At 38.3% G+C, this 18,139-nt stretch overlaps 1 protein-coding gene across 2 annotated transcripts in view; it reads right to left on the bottom strand.

The window, feature by feature from the left end:
• BPTF (bromodomain PHD finger transcription factor) overlaps positions 1–18,139 on the bottom strand; it is a 148,414-nt gene that overhangs the window by 6,061 nt on the left and 124,214 nt on the right. Inside the window, exons 27-31 of one of the 2 annotated variants that reach the window (XM_028087414.2) lie at positions 11,870–12,192; positions 8,868–9,041; positions 7,925–8,117; positions 6,975–7,059; positions 901–1,087 (exon numbers count right to left, since the gene is read on the bottom strand). In XM_028087414.2, the coding sequence (XP_027943215.1) occupies positions 901–1,087; positions 6,975–7,059; positions 7,925–8,117; positions 8,868–9,041; positions 11,870–12,192 (962 nt within the window). The remainder of the gene's footprint in view (positions 1–900; positions 1,088–6,974; positions 7,060–7,924; positions 8,118–8,867; positions 9,042–11,869; positions 12,193–18,139) is intronic. The other variant, XM_028087415.2, reaches the window with a different exon arrangement.

Below are 18,139 nucleotides of genomic sequence, written 5' to 3'. Positions count from 1 at the left end.
AAGCATGCAGGTTGGTGGATGGGGGATGGTGAGTAGTGAGTCTCAGGGCTAGAGAGTGGTGGCAGTTATCACAGGAAAGGAGAACAGGCTTTTACGGAAGGAAGAAAGCCATGGGCTTGAGAAGCAGGGACTGAGGTTCAGACACAAAAGGCCGAAGGCGCTACATCTGAATTATCAGGCCAAGTTGCTCAATGCTTCTATGTTACTGGAGGTTCATGGGAAAGGTCTGTGGACTTAAAGTCTAGTCTTGCCCACAGAAAAATATCCAGAGAAATAAAACATTTTATGATCTCAAAGATATAGCCAACATAAATTAAGGAGAAAGTACTTAAATCCCTCTTCCTGGTCTTCCCCTTAGTCTACCCTATACAACAGTCATTTTTATGCTTTTGTAAACTCAGTAAGGGGAAGAACTTGGTCTTACTACTACCTTTGTATGTGCCCCGTGCCATTTCTTAAAAAAAAAAATATATATATATGTGTGTGTGTGTGTATATAATATATATTTTATTAAGTAAATTCTACGCCCAATATGGAGCTCAAACTCATGACCCCGAGATCAAGAGCTGCATGCTCCACCGACTGAGCCAGTCAGGTGCCCCTGCCCCACGGCATTTAAGACAGCACCTTACATTTCTGTAAGCATCTGATAAGAGCTTTATTTATTTTAAAAAATAACTTTAATTTTGAGCAAATCACAAACTCAACAATTTCTCATTACTGAGTCTGTCTTCTGGTCCTTGGCGGTATGTCACAATGCTAGAGTCTTGATTTTTTTTTTTTCCTTATTCTTGATTAAGGTTCAAATTTACCATAAACAGCACTGGCTGATTCCCTAGACAAAGCAGTATAGAATGTGAGGAACTGGATCACTTTAAAACGCTGAACACGCATGCTCACCTGCTAGCCTTGAACCCTTTCAATTTCTGTACAAAGAAGGACTCAAGAACTTCTGCACACTGGTAAAAAGGCGAGTCACTCGGATTGTAGTAACGACAGTTATCAAAAATTTTGGTCATATCTGCCACAAATTCTGTCAGCTTTTCATAATATCGTCTTTGAACTCTTTCTTCCATGGTGGCAAGGTCTTAAAAACACAAAATGTAAAACATTTTCAAAGCTTTAAGGCAGATCCAATGTGAATATTGCCCACAGTTCTGACTCACAAGACTATGTATTTCCTGCCCAAACAGTCCTGGAAACAAGTTGATTCACCACTGGAAACTAATAATTCATGAAGAAAATAGGAGCACTTCTCCAATTTTGTTTTTGACTGGGGGAGTCTAAAATATAAATCTTGGCTATTGTTACGAAGGTACTTTTACTTTCAGTTAACTACAGAGAAGAGCCCTTTATTCAGCTGGGTTGAAATAAAAGCAGCTTCACCAACACCATCTAGACATCTAAGTACAATACATTTTTTTACATGCAAACAATTATGTATATGTATTACACGTACAAAGAGGAGGGAATCCAAAATTACAAACAAAAAATCTTTGTGGTTTTGTGATATCTGTGATACCTGTATTAGACTTTAATAACATCATTTTATCTTTATTCATTTTTCTTGTTACCTTATATTGGTGACAAGTGATACTGACCTAACACTTAAGGTGGCAAAGACATAAAGTGTCTACTTAAAGGGAAAAATGTCAGCTGATATGAATAAAAATATTAATATATTAATAGTACAGATAGTATGCAGAAATGACTTAAATAATTCAGGAGGTACACAGGTGAGTGCTTTCAAATACACTGAACTAAATCTCCCTGAAATACCATTAGGTCCTAAGAGACAGTTATGTTTGAAGGAAAATTCCATATACAATTTTACATAAAAACCTGGGAGAGAAAAAGCTGGTGATCTCAAATCAATCTAGGATTGACAAACTCATAGGTAACACGATTCTAAATGAAATCTCAATGATTATTTTAGAATTTGAGAAAATGATTTTTTAAAATTTATTTATTTGAGAGAGAGAGAGAGAGAGAGAGAGAGCAAGTTGGGAGAGGGGCAGGAGGAGAGAGACTCTCAAGCAGACTCGGTGCCGAGCAGGGAGCCCGACGCTGGGCTGTCTCACGACCCTGAGATCATGACCTGAGCTGAAAGCAAGAGTCAGATGCTTAACCAACTGAGCCAGCCCAAGGGCCCCGAGTAAATTTTCAAGTCCAAGAATATCTAAGAAACATTTAAAAATATAAGTAATAGGACAGAACTTAATCAGACTTTAAACAGATCTTATAAAGCTGTGATAATGGAAAGCGTGGCACTGCGCAGGATGACACAGATAGTCATGGAACTGTACTCAAAACAGGAACAGACCTAACTGTATTCGGTATAAGAAATTTATATATTTGAGGATGTCATTTCAAATGAGCAGAAGAAAAAATTCATTAATAAATTGGGTTGAGGCAACTGCCTACATATCTGAAGAAAAAATTCTACCTCACACTAATGCCAAAATAATTCCAGGTGGATTAAAATTTAAGGACAATGAAAACTATAAAATGTACTAAAAGATACAACATTGTGAATGTAATTAATCACTGAACTGTGCATATTAAAGAGTTGTTATATATATGTGTGTTTTTTAAAGATTTATTTATTTATTTGAGAGAGGGAAAGAGAGAGCGCGCAAGCAGGGGGAGGGGCAGAGGGAGAGGGAGGAGGAGGAAGCAGCGACCCGCTGAGCATGGAGCCTGACACGGGGCTCGTTCTCACAACCGAGATCATGACCCAAAATCAAGAACTGGAGGCTTAACCAGCTGAGCCTCCCAGGCACCCGATATATAGATTTTAACACACGCACGCACGCACACATCTTTGACAGTTCCAGTTTATGCAGATAAGGGAAAGAACATGTGCAAACATGCTCCTAGCCCGATGAAATTTCAAGCCAGGCTTGGGCACATCTGCTGTGCGTAGCGGGTCCAGTAAAGCTGTACCAGAAAGAGAAAACACTAACACAGCACATCATTCTTGCATTTAAGTTCCAGGTACTTACTGCCTGCTTAATTTTAATAATGTATGTGAACAGTGCTTGGACATTTTGTGATTCCAACTTAAACAGATATCCGTTAAAAAGAAAATACTAGGGGGGCACCTGAGTGGCACAGTCCGTTAAGTGTATGAATCTTGGTTTTGGCCCAGGTTGTGATCTCGGGGTTGTGGAGTAGAGTCCTGCATCAAGCTCTGTGCTTGGTGCTGAGTCTGCTTGAGATGCTCTCTCCCTCTCCCTGTCCCTCCTGCTTGTGTGCGTGCTCTCTCAGATAAATGAATTAAAAAAAAAAAAAGTACTAGGAGAACATATAAGTGAGTATTTATAAATCTGGGGAAGGACAAAGGACTAAAGTATGACTCCAGAGGCACAATTTATAATGATGAATAGATTTAAAACCAAAAACATTAAAAAATGATCATATGCTGGTGCACCTGGCTGGCTTAGTAGGTTAAGTGTTTAACTCTTTTTTTTTTTAAAGATTTTTTTAATTTATTTTATTTGAGAGAGAGAATGAGAGAGAGAAAGCACATGAGATGGGGGAGGGTCAGAGGGAGAAGCAGACTCCCTGCCGAGCAGGGAGCCCGATGTGGGACTCGATCCCGGGACTCCAAGATCATGACCTGAGCCGAAGGCAGTCACTCAACCAACTGAGCCACCCAGGCGCCCTAAGTGTTCAACTCTTGATTTCAGCTCCAGTCATAATCTCAGGGTTATGGAATTGAGCCCCATGTTGGGCTGTCCGCTCAGCATAGAGTCTGCTTGTCCCTCTCCCTCTGCTCCTCCCCCTGCTCGTGCACTATCAAAAAAAAAAAAAATGCCAAAAAAAAAAAACTCAGTAAAAAACTTTGTTTTGAAGTAGGCTCCACACTGATCTCATGACCCTAAGATCAAGACGAGCTGAAATCAAGAGTCCGATGCCCAACCAACTGAGCCACCTAGGTCCTTGGTATATAAAGAGCCCTTAAGGAACAGTGACAAAAATATGAATATCCCAAGAGAAAAATGGGCAAAATACATAAATAGGAAACTCACATAAAATGCAAACAATAAGTACACATCACTAGTGAAGTCATGCAAAGCCAAAGAACCACTTTCTTTATCCAAATTAGCAGGAACTAAAAATAACACATCAACATATTTTCAATGATCACCTCCAAGACAGAGTATGAGAGTGGCAGTACATTTTATACTTTACACTCTGAAGCTGTGTAACATCTGTACACCAAACATATTATTTTGAAATCAATATTTTCAAAGAAACTATTTCCCCTCAAAAGTATAATACTCAGTGTTTTCAAGAGTAGAGAGGGAAGGATACGTATATGCACTATCACCAGAAACTGGTTCAATTTGCAGAAGTGCAATCTGAAAATATTTATCAAAAACCTAAAAAGTATATATATCTTTTGACCTAGAATTTCTAATTCTAGGACTTTCTCCTCAGAAAACGAACAAGTGCAGGCAGATGCTTAAACAAAGACGTTCACAGAAGTGTTGTTTAGAGCACCAATAACTGCACACAAGTGAAAAACCCATTAATTGGGGGTGATTGAATAAATTATCTTAATGGCATACGATTAACAATGATGTAGGTCTATACCACGTTTTCACGTGGTATGAAAAATGTACTGACAAGTTTATAAAGTATGTTATAAAACATGGTCTATTCATATAACCCTATTTCTGTTCAAGAAAATTTATAAAAGCTGCTGATTTTGCTGGCTCCCTCATTCCCTGAAAAGAAACTACTATTTTCAATTTAGTCTCTATCTTTGCAGACATCTTCTCTGCATTTCTAAATACATTTATGTGCCCTCAGAAAATACAGAATTGTTTGCTGCTTAAAACCTAGGTGTTTTTCTGTAACTTTGATTCTTCTTTCAACAGTATGTCTTGGAGAGCTGTATCATCTTTGTGTACGTACCTACTACAGAAGGGGATGTTTACACCTCGGCGGTCTGAAAAGAAGGAGGGGGGAGGAGGGGGAAGAGGAGACCAGAAAACAATCCAGTTTTGTTTTTTTTTTAAGCTTTTATTTATTTATTTGGACAGAGAGAGAGACACAGCGAGAGAGGGAACACAAGCAGGGGGCGTGGGAGAGGGAGAAGCAGGCTTCCCGCGGAGCAGGGAGCCCGATGTGGGGCTCGATCCCAGGACCCCGGGACCATGACCTGAGCCGAAGGCAGACGCTTAACGACTGAGCCACCCAGGCGCCCCAACAATCCAGCTCTTCAAGAAAAGAATTTTGGTTAAATAAGTTAAGGTATATTCAATTCACAGACTACCGAAAGCCCTTAAAGTCATGTTACTGAAGGTTAACAACACAGGAACAGGTTTGTTAAATAGATGATTATATATATTTTTAAGTTTATTAATTTATTTTAGTAATCTCTACACCCAACGTAGGGCTCAAATTCACAACCCCGAGATCAAGAGTTGCATGCTGGGCGCGTGGGTGGCTCAGCCGGTTAAGCGTCTGCCTTCAGCTCAGGTCAGGATCCTGGGGTCCTGGGATCGAGCCCCGCATCGGGCTCCCTGCTCGGTGGGAAGTCTGCTTCTCCCCCTCCCACTCCCCCTGCTTGTGTTCCCTCTCTCGCTGTGTCTCTCTCTGTCAAATAAATAAATGAAATCTTAAAGAAAAAAAAAAAAGTCGCATGCTCCCCTGACTGAGCCAGCCAGGCGCCCCTCAAACAGATCATCATATGGTATCATTTTTAACACACACACACACACACACACACAAGAACACACCAAAATGGGATTCAGTGAGGAAAAGATAAAGGTGCATTTTATCTTTTCTTACTTCTTTTATGTCCTAGATTTTCTAGAATTGTGTTATGTTTAGAAGCAGAATTATCTATCTAGATAAATATCCCTAGATACTTTCTCAAAAGAGATTATACAAATCTAAAATACATACATGGATTAGCTTCTTCTACCTTCAACATCAGAACAGAGGTAACTGGCTACTTGTTTATTTTTCAGATAGTTTTAACTAAGCCCTCACTTATTTCCCCTTCACATTTTTCCCCCTTTGAAGTTGTGTCAAACACAAACCCTTCTCCTTTTTAAAAACTGAGGTAATAACTGACATATAACATTGTATCAGTTTTAGGTGTACAACATAATTATCCGATATATGTATATACTGCAAAGTGATTGAATACCTAATAAGTTTAATTAACATCTATTACCAACAACATATACTAGAAAAGTTTTTTTCTTGTGATGAGAACTTTTCAGGTAACTCTCTTAGCAACTTTCGAATATACAATAAAATCCTTCCCATTTAAAAAATGCTCAGCTGGCTTTTGAAATACTTCTTTCATCAGCTGGAGCTAATCCTTTCTTGGGCAATTTTGGAAGCTTTTATCTATGTTTTAATTTTTATAATTTCATTTGCAGATACACAAGTTTTAACATAATCACCTGAAACTGTTCATTGTAATACAATCACCTGTGGCTGTTCCTTATTACCATTTTTCTGTCCTGGGAAATGACAGTATATTCTCTTGGATCTCTACTGTAGGCCCAACAAACTTGCTTTCTTCCAGGAAAAGATGAGGAAAAGGTGGCAGGGAGTGATGAGAGGCTCAGACAGATCCTGACCTGTGCACTGATTTCATTCATCTTTTACATAGCTGCATCATACTCTGCTTACGTATCATTTGATTCAGCTATTCCTTTACTGATGGCCACTGATTTCATTTCTGTTTTTCTGGACTTATAAACAGTGCTGTGATGAACAACATACTTGTGCACATGTAAATCCTAAGAAATGAAATCGCTGGGTCCAAGAGAATGCAGATTTACACTTTAATACACACTCCCAATTTATCCCACAAGTTACCACGGTAATTTATTCTTCCACCAGCCCTGCTCAACGTATCCTCACAATATATCAGTTTCATGGATGATAAACATCTGCTGAGACATCTGAAAACACTCCATATATTCAACTCAAGTACCTACCCATAGGTTCCTTAATAACACCGTAATAATCTGGTGCATCATTAGGATCCACTGGTTCAAGGAAAGGCCAAGCCATCTTATGGGCCTATAATGGGGGCAGAAAACAACATTATTGTCAGGTGGAAATACTAATTTCATTTAAGTTTCCCAACTGAGTTATTGTATCAATCAACCCTTAAATTCCAAAAGTCAGTTTTAAGCCTGAGAGATGCAATTATTTTATACTTAGAGGAGTTTTGCTCTAGTCATAAATCATTTCAGGTGAGCATAATCTATGCTAAGCGTTCTCGAAGGGTGGTCTGAGGACCTCGGCTGGTGGCGGGGGAGCACTAGCCTAGAAGTCAAAAACTTATACTCTCATCCCTACGTGACAACCTGCTATCTATCTGTACAGCTGGAGTGGAACAGGTTCAAAGTGTGGAATGGTTCCCACTAACGAGGGGGCAGGGACATGCTATTAAATAACATCACCCATTTACCGAGACCATTGTTCTTTTCAGTTCTTTCAGAAAGTTTTTATTTTCCTTTAAAGATTTTATTTTTAAGTAACCTCTACACCCAATGTGGGCTCAGACTCACGACCCCAAGATCAAGAGTCGCATGCTCTTCTGACTGAGCCAGTCGGGCACCCCTCACTAGAATTTAATCAAACTGTTTTTCAATCTATAGTGGTGAGGTAAGCTTTTCTTTAAAAACGAAATCTAGGTTAAAAAAGTGAGTCATTTAAAGACCGAGTGTTACATAGACAACAACTGCGCTCATGTGTGGATATGGTTAACCTCATGATCTCGGCATGTGAAGGACTGAAGTCTGGAGGACTTCACTAGACTAGCTGGGAGTCAGGAAATAATCACAGACTCTGAGACTGGAAGGTTCAAACCCTACAAATATCTCCAAAGTCACGCTGGTTGACTTCCTCTTCAAACGCTGCACACAGAGCGGTTTCTCACCTGTAAAGAACGAAGCACCCTTTTTAAACCCTCATAATCTTTCTCTGTTAGCGGCGTGAGCACTGTCATGGCATCCTCTGTCGACTGGCACTGTGGACAGACATACTCGTCAATGAGCTCTGCCTCACTTTGCAAGATGCCAACGCAGCGCCCATGGTACCAATTCTGACACCGATCACAGCCAATATAAAATCTGCAAGATCCGAAATGGAAATGTGAGTTCAAAACAGATGGGATCACATTATTTATAAGTTACTTTTAAAAATACTAAAACATGCACCTGAAAAGATTCTAACTCTGGGTATAAAATAGTTTTGGTATTACAACTGTTTTAATACTTTCGCAGATCAACATTCAACTGTGTTAATTTAGTGTTTCTGATGTTAAGAACAAGCATTAAAAGTTTATCAAGAACACTACGTAATATTGGAGAATATTATGCAAAATATTTAATTGACTTTAAAGCTCAAAACAAAATAAACCAAAAATCTTTCAACTAGTACTGTATCAAATGGGAAGCTGGTATTGGCCACCCAACCGGGAGTTCAAAATCCTAAAAGCTAATAACAGTCTCAGAACTTATAACCAAATTAGCGTTTTTTTCTAACCTACAATAAAGCGCCATTTCAAACACTGATAAAGTCCAAACAAGTCAGGCTATTTTAATCTCATTAATTTCTGTTACATATTGAAGAATCAAGTCTACCATTAAACCACATTTTTTCCCCAGTGCATCTCAAACATTCACTATGAAGCAACATAAATTTTGAAGGGGAGGTAAAGAGGGGAAAGAAGAGGGAAAAAAATTGGAAAGGAATTTGTAATGTAAGTGTATAATATATGCAGAAAAAGATCTTGCTTTTTATTTTAAAATAAATAAGTAACCAGTCAGAGCAATTTGGCTTCCTAAATTATTAAATATGATGCTCTTATCAGAACTCACTGTGACTCATCATAAGGTGTTCTGCAGATACAGTACAATTCCTCACTGCTGCCCTCTTGTGCCCGTTTACAATCATTACAGATGTACACATCCATTTTCTTAGCCTCCTTTTCTGTGATGCCAACACATTCTCCATGATACCAGTTAGTACAAAGATCACAGCCAATATAGAACCTAAAAGTATTCACAATGAAAATGACAATGTAGTTGTCATTTTGAGCTGCATGATACTTAAATCTGTCTTCCCTGTCCTGATTCACTTGCTTACAGGATTACTTTCTGCAATGAGTCAGCTGAACATCTGTATCCAACCATTCTACCCCTGGCAAACTACAGCATCTGACACTGTATCAAGTGTAGAAACATAAAATCACTCACATCAGTTTCAACAAATACACTGTTTAGTGAAATATGGGTCTTTAAAAACACACTGGAATTTGAAAAAATAAACAACACACTGATGGTAATGTCTCCCTCTTAATGAATGTGTGTAAAACTGTAACAGGCACAAAACCAAAGCCAAAGAATCAATGACTTACATCTGTCAAACCTATGCCACAGAAGCCATTTCAAATTCAGGGCTATTTCTTAGATAGGTTTGAAAATGTATCTCACAGTTTAAATTTGAAAACAAAGCAAAGCGCAAACACCAAGGAGAAGTTACACTACAAGGAACATGCAGGTCAGCCAGGTATAGAAGATAAATGGTCAAAATATGATATGAAGAAGAAATCTAAGAAAGATACATGTGATAATTCAATTTCTACTAACTTTTCTAAATTAACATGGGAATTTAATCCAATTGTTAACAGATTATGACATGGGCCAGTTTTTCAATGTAATGTATGTGACAATGTGGAGAGTGACCAGGTTAATTACCTGGTAAGGAACTGCTTCAACTCAAACTGGGGGATATACAGTGTGGAGTGTGATATAAGAATAGGTAGCCAAAACAGCAAGAGGTTCCACGGTAATTGGCGAGCTGGGGCTGTATGAGTGTGTAACGGAGGGCAATCACACTCAGTCAACCCTCCAGGCTTTTGTAATATAAGATCCCAAATGACAGAATGAATGAAAAGCATCTCTATGACAAACAGTGTATCTAAAAGTGCTGACAGGAGCTATGTAGCAATGCCATGTAAAAATCATAGCAAGAATTAGTGTGAATCACAAGGGATCCGACTGATCTTGCTGATAACGATTCTACCAAAGTATTTCTTGGTATATTAACCTGGAGAAATGGAAGTAGTCCTCAAACTAACCTGCCATATGAATGTAAAGGAATAATAAATGATTGTGTAGTTCATCCTATTCACATTAATTTTTTTCTTTTGAATTAAGACTCCTGCATGATTTTCACTGCCACATGTGGGGGGCTGGGCCTTCAAAGTGTTTCTGCATGTTGACTTCACCCAGATGGCGGGCTATGTGTTCTGGAAGTAAGCGCAGGACTTGAATTTCAAGTTTTAGTTACTCTCACTAGGTTTCCAAACCAGCCTAGTATGGTAAAAGAGATCACAAAATACTCCTAAAAAACATAGCTCATCCCAACTAGAACAGGGAGTGCATGAACCTGGTACACTGAAGTTTTAATAACAACAAACTGAAAAATATGAAATACCCACAAGATAATGAGGTGATCGCAGAAGAAGGAGCACATGTTCATGCGTGCCTCATTTTATGCAACTTAAGTATGACAAAAATGTGTGTGAAATGAATTTCTGCGATCTGAGTATTTAAAATAAGCCAAAGAAGCCTAATTATTTAAATAAAGTCCATATGCAGATATTTTTGTAAAGAAAGTCAATCATGTTCTGTTTTGTTCTGTAAATCACTGAGTACTCTTGTGCTTAAAGGGAGGCACGCTTGTGTTAGACTAAAGGCAAAATCAGTTAGCAGGGCCCCACTTTCCACACTATCTATCATTTCCAATAAAGACAATGAAAATGGAAGATGCCAAAACTGAGGCGTTTAATTCAACACACAGCTAAATCTAGCAACAAAAAGTGTTGATCTAGCAACTGGTCATAATTTTAAATAGCACCGCCAAACAGCTTCAATGTTGTAACTTAAAAAACATCATTGAAGAGATGACAATTTTATTTTATAAATTGATTAGGCATCCACTGAAGGCAGACATTAAGCATGGCTAACTCTAAATAATCATATATTTTTAGCACAATCAAACTTTCTGGTACTGCAAAAAACACTGTAGTTAATCTTGGCTTTAAAAAGCTGGCCTACATTTAAATGCTCAAAATGAAAGCTAAATACTCCGTTCAATGATAATGATAAAAAAAAAATGAAACTGCATTAATGGACTAGTGTTTCTAAAATCTTGTATATATCACCAAATACAAGTCACAACAGTCAAAAACATCTTCCAGCTGCCATGCTTTATTATCACATTTTTGAGTGTCATTCTTGAGGACTGAGTGAAAAGAACACTCCGGCTTTTGTCCCCAAAAAGAAAGTGGGAACTTTGACAAAAATATTAATTTTCAGTATTCCAATACAAAAAAACAGAATTGCTTAAAATTAAACAATAAAACCACTCAAACTTGAAACACTGTCCACCATTCATAGTCAGATAGTGCCTAAGATTTGATGTAATCATAAGGTTGGGAACAGATTCCAGAAAGGATGCTCTCGGCTTTGGGCAGCAGTAATAATATACCTCCTTCTCCAGACAGCATTACTGATTGATTTGGATTTAATCCAGAGAGAAGAGAAAGCAAAGAGCAACAGAAAGCTTGTTTTTGACAGAAAAGAATGTGATGAAGAACAAACATGAATCATGAACACGTAAAATACAAAATTTTTACTTCTCTAGTGTCGAGTTTAAGAACATCAGCTACAAGACCACAGATGAAACCTCATTACCCTTACTTTCAACTACTTTCATTGACATTGCTACCAATACACTCATCTTCTTCACAACTGGAAATTTAACAGCTAAACTTTTAATAAAATAAACTAGAGCCCCCCCAAAATCTACTCACTTAGATTCATCGTAAGGCGTTTTACAGATACAGTAAAGCTTTGTGTCCTTCTTAGTTTCCTTTGAGGTAGTAGAGATCATTTTCTTCTTCTTGGACTTGGAGCTTGAGTCTCTTTCTTCTTCTCGCTTCCTCTTCTGGGAAGCCGCAGGCAGCGTGGCCGTGGCCGTGGCCAGGGGGCCTGTGTGCTGCGGGGGAGGCGGAGGCGGGGGTGACGGCGGAGGGGCTGGAGGCGCAGGCGGGGCTGCAGGCGAGGTGGCCGCCACTGCAGTGGCCTGCACCATGTCTTTTTCTTTCTTAATTTTCAAGTCTCTCTTGAGCTCTTCCTGTTGTCAATTAAAGACAATACAAGACTGTCACTCCACTTAAAGTAAATGCATCACTTGGCCAGAGGACTTTATATGACCTTCCTTCTTACATTACCTCCCTTGTCCGAGCAGCTCCACAGCTCAGCCCCGTGTAAGGGGTGAGTAACTGTAGTGTCCTAACTATTTTAAACCCAACCAAATCAACAAGCAATATAAAGTGAAGATTATGTAACAGCCAGAAAGCTGCCAGCTATCCTCAAAGAAGATCTGACAGAAAGATGACCAAGTTTCTGAAAACAATGTCCCCTCCTGGCTTGCCCGTGTTGTATCCTAGTTACTTCAGTTGTTGCTCCGAATGGGGTTTCAAGTGTCCTCACCCACCGCCTGCTTCCTTCTGGCTGCTCTCCGTCTATGTCCCTAGAGTGAGACCCAGCATGAACTGAACATGACACTCAAGATGTGGTCTGACCAGCCAAAAGCTGAATGAGAGACAGACTTGCCTTATTTATTAAGCTCCTATGTCTAGAATTTAAGAATGCAGGGAAAGCTATTTTATCAATACACATTTTGACATAAATGAAAATCCTTACTTCTCTTCATGTGAAACACTTTACAGACACACCTCTGTTACCTAGTACTACAACTTATTCTTTGAAATAATGATTATTTCCCTAGAGAAAAAAAGCCATTGTCATTGGCATCCATATACAAACTTGGTATAAATAAATCACCACTATGACCAAGCCTTTAAACATCACACACAAAAAAAATTTTAAGTAATTTCTACATCCAATGTGGGAACTCGAACTTGTGAGATCAAGAGTCGCATATTCCAATGACTCAGCCAGTCAGGCACCCTGTAAACATCACAAAAATCCTAACAAATAAACCTGAATGGTCCTGGTTTAATGAATCTATTTTTTCTACCTAGCATCTAGATAGTCTTGTAAGTGAGAAGGTAAGTCATATGACAATTCAGCAATCCTTCTCTATTTAAAAACAAAGTCTAAACTTCTTCCAAGGGAAGAAAGTAAATCTTGGGTGCCATTTTCCTAGTTAATATGATGTGCTTGTAACATAATGAAACAGATTTTAGAAAAATCAAGATGGATATAGTGGGGTGGGGGTCCTGGCTGGCTCAGCTGGTAGAGCATGCGACTCTTGATCTCAGGGTCTTGAGTCTGAGCCCCACATTGGACACAGAAGTCACTTAAAAAAGATGTTATAGTGGTTATACACGTTGATCCCCCACTTCAAGAATATACCAATGGTAGTAAAAAATAAAACAGAGAAGGGGCGCCTGGGTGGCTCAGTCGGTTAAGCGTCTGCCTCAGGCTCAGGTCATGATCCCAGGGTCCTGGGATCAAGCCCCGCATCGGGCTCCCTGCTCTACGGGAAGCCTGCTTCTCCCTTCCCCACTCCACCTGCTTGTGCCTGCTCTCTGTCAAATAAATAAATAAAATCTTAAAAGAATAATAAAACTGAAAAAATTGAAAAGCTACAGCCATGCTTGAATAAGATATAAATGTCTCTATGAAATGGAAACACAAAACCGTACACAGAGCTGACACTGCAGGCCTGCAGGATTCCAGACTCAGAACTAGGAGGTGGTAGCCCAATAACAACCAGTTTCTGCAGGGAGAGGGGGACTCAGCATGCTTAGTGGGACTGGGCCATAAGAACAGGCTCCCTGCTTGATGGAAGGGTTGGCTGGTCTATGCTGGGCCTCCAGAGAGGAAACAAAAACACAACTCCTCTCACTTAAATGCGAAACGTTGGGACGCCTGGGTGGCTCAGCCGGTTAAGCGTCTGCCTTCGGCTCAGGTCATGATCCCAGGGTCCTGGGATCGAGTCCCACATTGGGCTCCCTGCTCTGCGGGGAGCCTGCTTCTCCCTCTGCCTGCCGTTACCTCTTCTTGTGCTCTCTGACAAATAAATAAATAAGATCTTTTAAAAAAAATGCCAAATGCAAACCAAATGAAAACATGTGATATGAAAAAAAAAACAACCAACAAAATCAGTTAACTGAATCTGCGGCGCCTGGGTGGCTCAATCGGTTAAGCATCTGACTCTTGATTTTGGCTCAGGTCATGATTTAGGGTTGTGAGATGGAGCCCCGCAACGGGCTCCGTGCTAGGGGTGAAACTTGCTTAAGATTCTCTCTCTCTCTCTCCCTCTCCTCTGCACCCCACCCGCACACCGCTTGCACTCCCTCTTAAGAAAAGAAAAAATAACTGAATCTGAATTCATTCCAACTGAAATTAATTTTATAGAACAATTTGACAAAAACTTTGTAATATGTTTGAGGAGTTCAAAGAGCTAAATGAAGGTTTAATTCTACTAAATAATAAAATTACTTTATCAATAAGAGAAGCAAAGGGGGATGGAGGAGAGAAGAAAAGGTGGAACACAGGACATTTTTAGGTCAGCGGAATCATTCTGTACGATACTGTAATGATAGGATTCTGTATTCTGTATGTAACACGGAAATATGACATGATGCATTTGTCAAACTCCTAGAATTGCATAACACAAAGAGTGAAACAATGTAAACCATGGGCTTTAGTTAATAACAATGTACCAACATCGGCTTATCAGCTGTAAAACATGGCCACACTAACACAAGATGGTAACAGAGGAATTTGTGGTGTGTGAGTGTGTATGGGGGATAGTCTACAAGAACTCTTTCTGCATAATTTTTTTGTAAATTTAAAACTGCTCTAAAAAATAGCCTATTTAACAAAAAAGAGATAAGCAGAAATCATACAAGAACATAAAGGACCAATCACATATCTTGAATATAAAAAAATTATAATTAAAGTTGTGGAAGCATTTTTTTGTAGAATAACTTGTTAATGCTATAAAAAATAATGGAATAGTAATTCCACATTGTTACCATGGCTTCGTGAGGGAGTAAAATTGTGGGAGAACTTTCATGATTGGCTTTATATGTTTCTATAATGTTTTAATTTTCTATAAGCATGTATATTGTAAAATTAAATAAAGAAATCCACTACACTTGCAAAAAAATATTTTAAAAATATGCTAGTACATATACATTTGAATACTGCCCTTCAAAGCAAATTATCTTAGCCATAAATTCTACTAGTTAAAATAATGCTGAATGTCTGGGGCGCCTGGGTGGCTCAGTCATTAAGCGTCTGCCTTCGGCTCAGGTCATGATCCCAGGGTCCTGGGATCAAGCCCCACATCAGGCTCCCTGCTCGGCCAGGAACCTGCTTCTCCCTCTCCCGCTCCCCCTGCTTGTGTTCCCTCTCTAGCTGCCTCTCTCCCTGTGTCAAATAAATAAATAAAATCTTTAAAAAAAAAATAATGCTGAACGTCTTCTTTCTTAAAGCATAATAAATTTTCTTCCTTATTATGTAATATACTGTCAAGAAAACCACACTGTAAGATGTTTATAGCAGAAATATTTTTAAATGGCTGCACAGTAAAATGAATGCAGAAAAATGTTCAGTATATGTTGTCTCCAGTGTGATTCCATTTCCGTATAAATTACATTTATACATGAATACGTCTATTAAAAATAATATATACAAGATATATTCTAAAATTTTTTAAAAATGGTAATCTTGGGGGCACAATGACTTATAGATTATTTTTATTTGTTGGCCAAGGTAATTACTTTAGAAAGACATCTGAATGTACATGTCCAATTTACTTATTTATATGTAAAGAATACAAACTATTAAATATCTCTCCCCACTCTGTGCAGAATATGCAGTGGGAATAGCAAATGACACACGTTAGATGTTAAACAAATACCTGCTGAGTGAATTAAATGGATAAGTCACATTAGATTTACTATTCTGCAACCTGAATTTTTCATTCAAGCATTTATCATTGAGAATTTCCCCAAAGAATTAAAAACAAAAAGGACCAATCCTACCCACACCACTTTGTTAAAATGGTAGTCCACTGAGTGGACACTCTCACATGTATTTAATCCAGTGGTTCTCAGCTCAGGGTGGTGCTGGTACCTTGAGTATTTAAGAATGTAGGTGGAGGGGACAAGGTCACTTTTTGGGTTGAAGGTGATGATACTAGTATTGAGTACTCAATGCTATGCTTCCTACACTGTGTAAAAATCTGGCCTGTGGAAAGGGCCCAAAGTGCTTCTTTTGAGAAATACTGATTACCAATCTCTTCTCTGTGGATTTCAGGTTGATTCCAAATTTTTGTTATGATTATTAACATTATGTCCTTGCTCATATATCTTGCCTGTTTCTTGGGTGAGTTTCTAGAACTGAAATTATGGAATATCAGAATATCCACATTTTAGAGTCTTTTGATATACACTGATGTAATGTTCTCTAGAAATACATGGTATTTTCTCTAAAAAAACAGTATTTTCATTCCACTCCTTAGTATTTAGGTTGACTATCTTTTTTTAAAGATTTATTTATTTTAAAGATTTATTTATTTGACTGACTCCTTAGGATTTAGGTTGAGTATCTTTTTTTAAAGATTTTATTTATATGAGAGCACAAGCAGGGAGAGAGGGAGAAGCAGGCCTCCCGCTGAGCGGGGAACCCAACATGGGGTTCAATCCCCTGGGATCATGACCTGAGCTGAACTGAAGGCAGACACTTAACCAACTGAGCCACCCATGTGTCCCTAGGTTGACTATCTTTTTATATGTTTACTGGTATTTGGCATTTTTAAATTTGAAAATTGCTTATTTGTATGTCTTACACATTCTTGTACCAGAGTGTTGTTTTTTCTTTTTTTAATTTCAGCTTTATTGAGGTATCACTGACAAAACTGCAAAATATTTAAAGTATACATTGTAGTAACTTGATATACATATATATTGTGATAGGATTTCCCTTATCTAGTTAACCCATACTCACCTTTTTCTTAATGACCTAAGAGCTCTTTAAATTTTAGGACTACTAATTCTGTCATCAATGTCACAAAATTTTTTTCCTGTTACCTATTTTTCAATATTGTTTATGGTATTTTCTTTTTTCCTATATGAAATTTTTTCTTCTGTCATCAAATCTTTTTCCTTTATGGCATCTGAAATCTGTAATGCGCAGGAGTGGTTTTCCACACCCTGAGATTACAAAAATGACAATCTTGTTTTCTTCTATTATTTTTGTGGTTTCTTTTTTCACATTAGAATTTTTGACCTGAAATGGATCTTAAGTTGAGAGGGAATATCTGCTACTGTGAATTGGCTCTTTTGTTTATGACACTTTCGCAATGCTTGTGGTCTCAACATGTATCTAGTGCGTGACCACCTCATTGAAATCTTTCATAAATAAAATTTTTCTTTGTGGGTTTTGATATAATGATCATATCATATACAATAAGAATTTTATCCCTTTTTTTCTTTTCTTGACTTAACACACTAACTAGAAATTTTTGGAGATGATAAATAATAATGTTGGATTTTGGCACTGTCATCTGGCTTCTGACTTTAGTGGGAAGATCTCTCAAGTCTCAGAGTTGCGTAATGTTGATTGTTGGGCCGATCAATTTTTTAAAAAATGCTTCTCATCTTAAAATATACAAGGTACTTCCAGGGATGCTTCAGATGCCTACTTCTCTTTTAAGAAGCTGTTCAAATATGTGTGAATAGATGTCTTCTTTCATTTTTCAATAAATTCCCCAAGCAAGCAGAGGATTAGCAATGCCTACAGGATCAGTCAAGGAGGAAGGTGTCTTATTTAATGGACAACTCTTTATTTTCCATTTTTCCAACACTATTTTGCAGTTCTTGGTCTACCTTTCTCATGAAACTTGGCTCCTGATAACTACTGGAGAGACTATGTCATAGAGCATAAAAGCTATCCTCAAGAGGGTTCTCAAAATGTTTTCCTTTACATCAACAGACTGACCTCTAAGAGTGGCTATGGTAGAGATTACAATACGCCTTCAGATGTAAGACCTCTGTCCTGTTTCAAAAAGACGTGTGTCCCACTGTTTTTAGTCTCTG

The sequence above is a fragment of the Eumetopias jubatus genome, unplaced genomic scaffold, assembly GCF_037043125.1.
Source record: "Eumetopias jubatus isolate StellerSeaLion01/CBP00866 unplaced genomic scaffold, mEumJub1_p1.0 scaffold_10, whole genome shotgun sequence".
NCBI lineage: Eukaryota > Metazoa > Chordata > Mammalia > Carnivora > Otariidae > Eumetopias > Eumetopias jubatus.
Note: the sequence above shows the minus strand (reverse complement) of the source record. Positions and strands in the feature narration are given on the sequence as shown.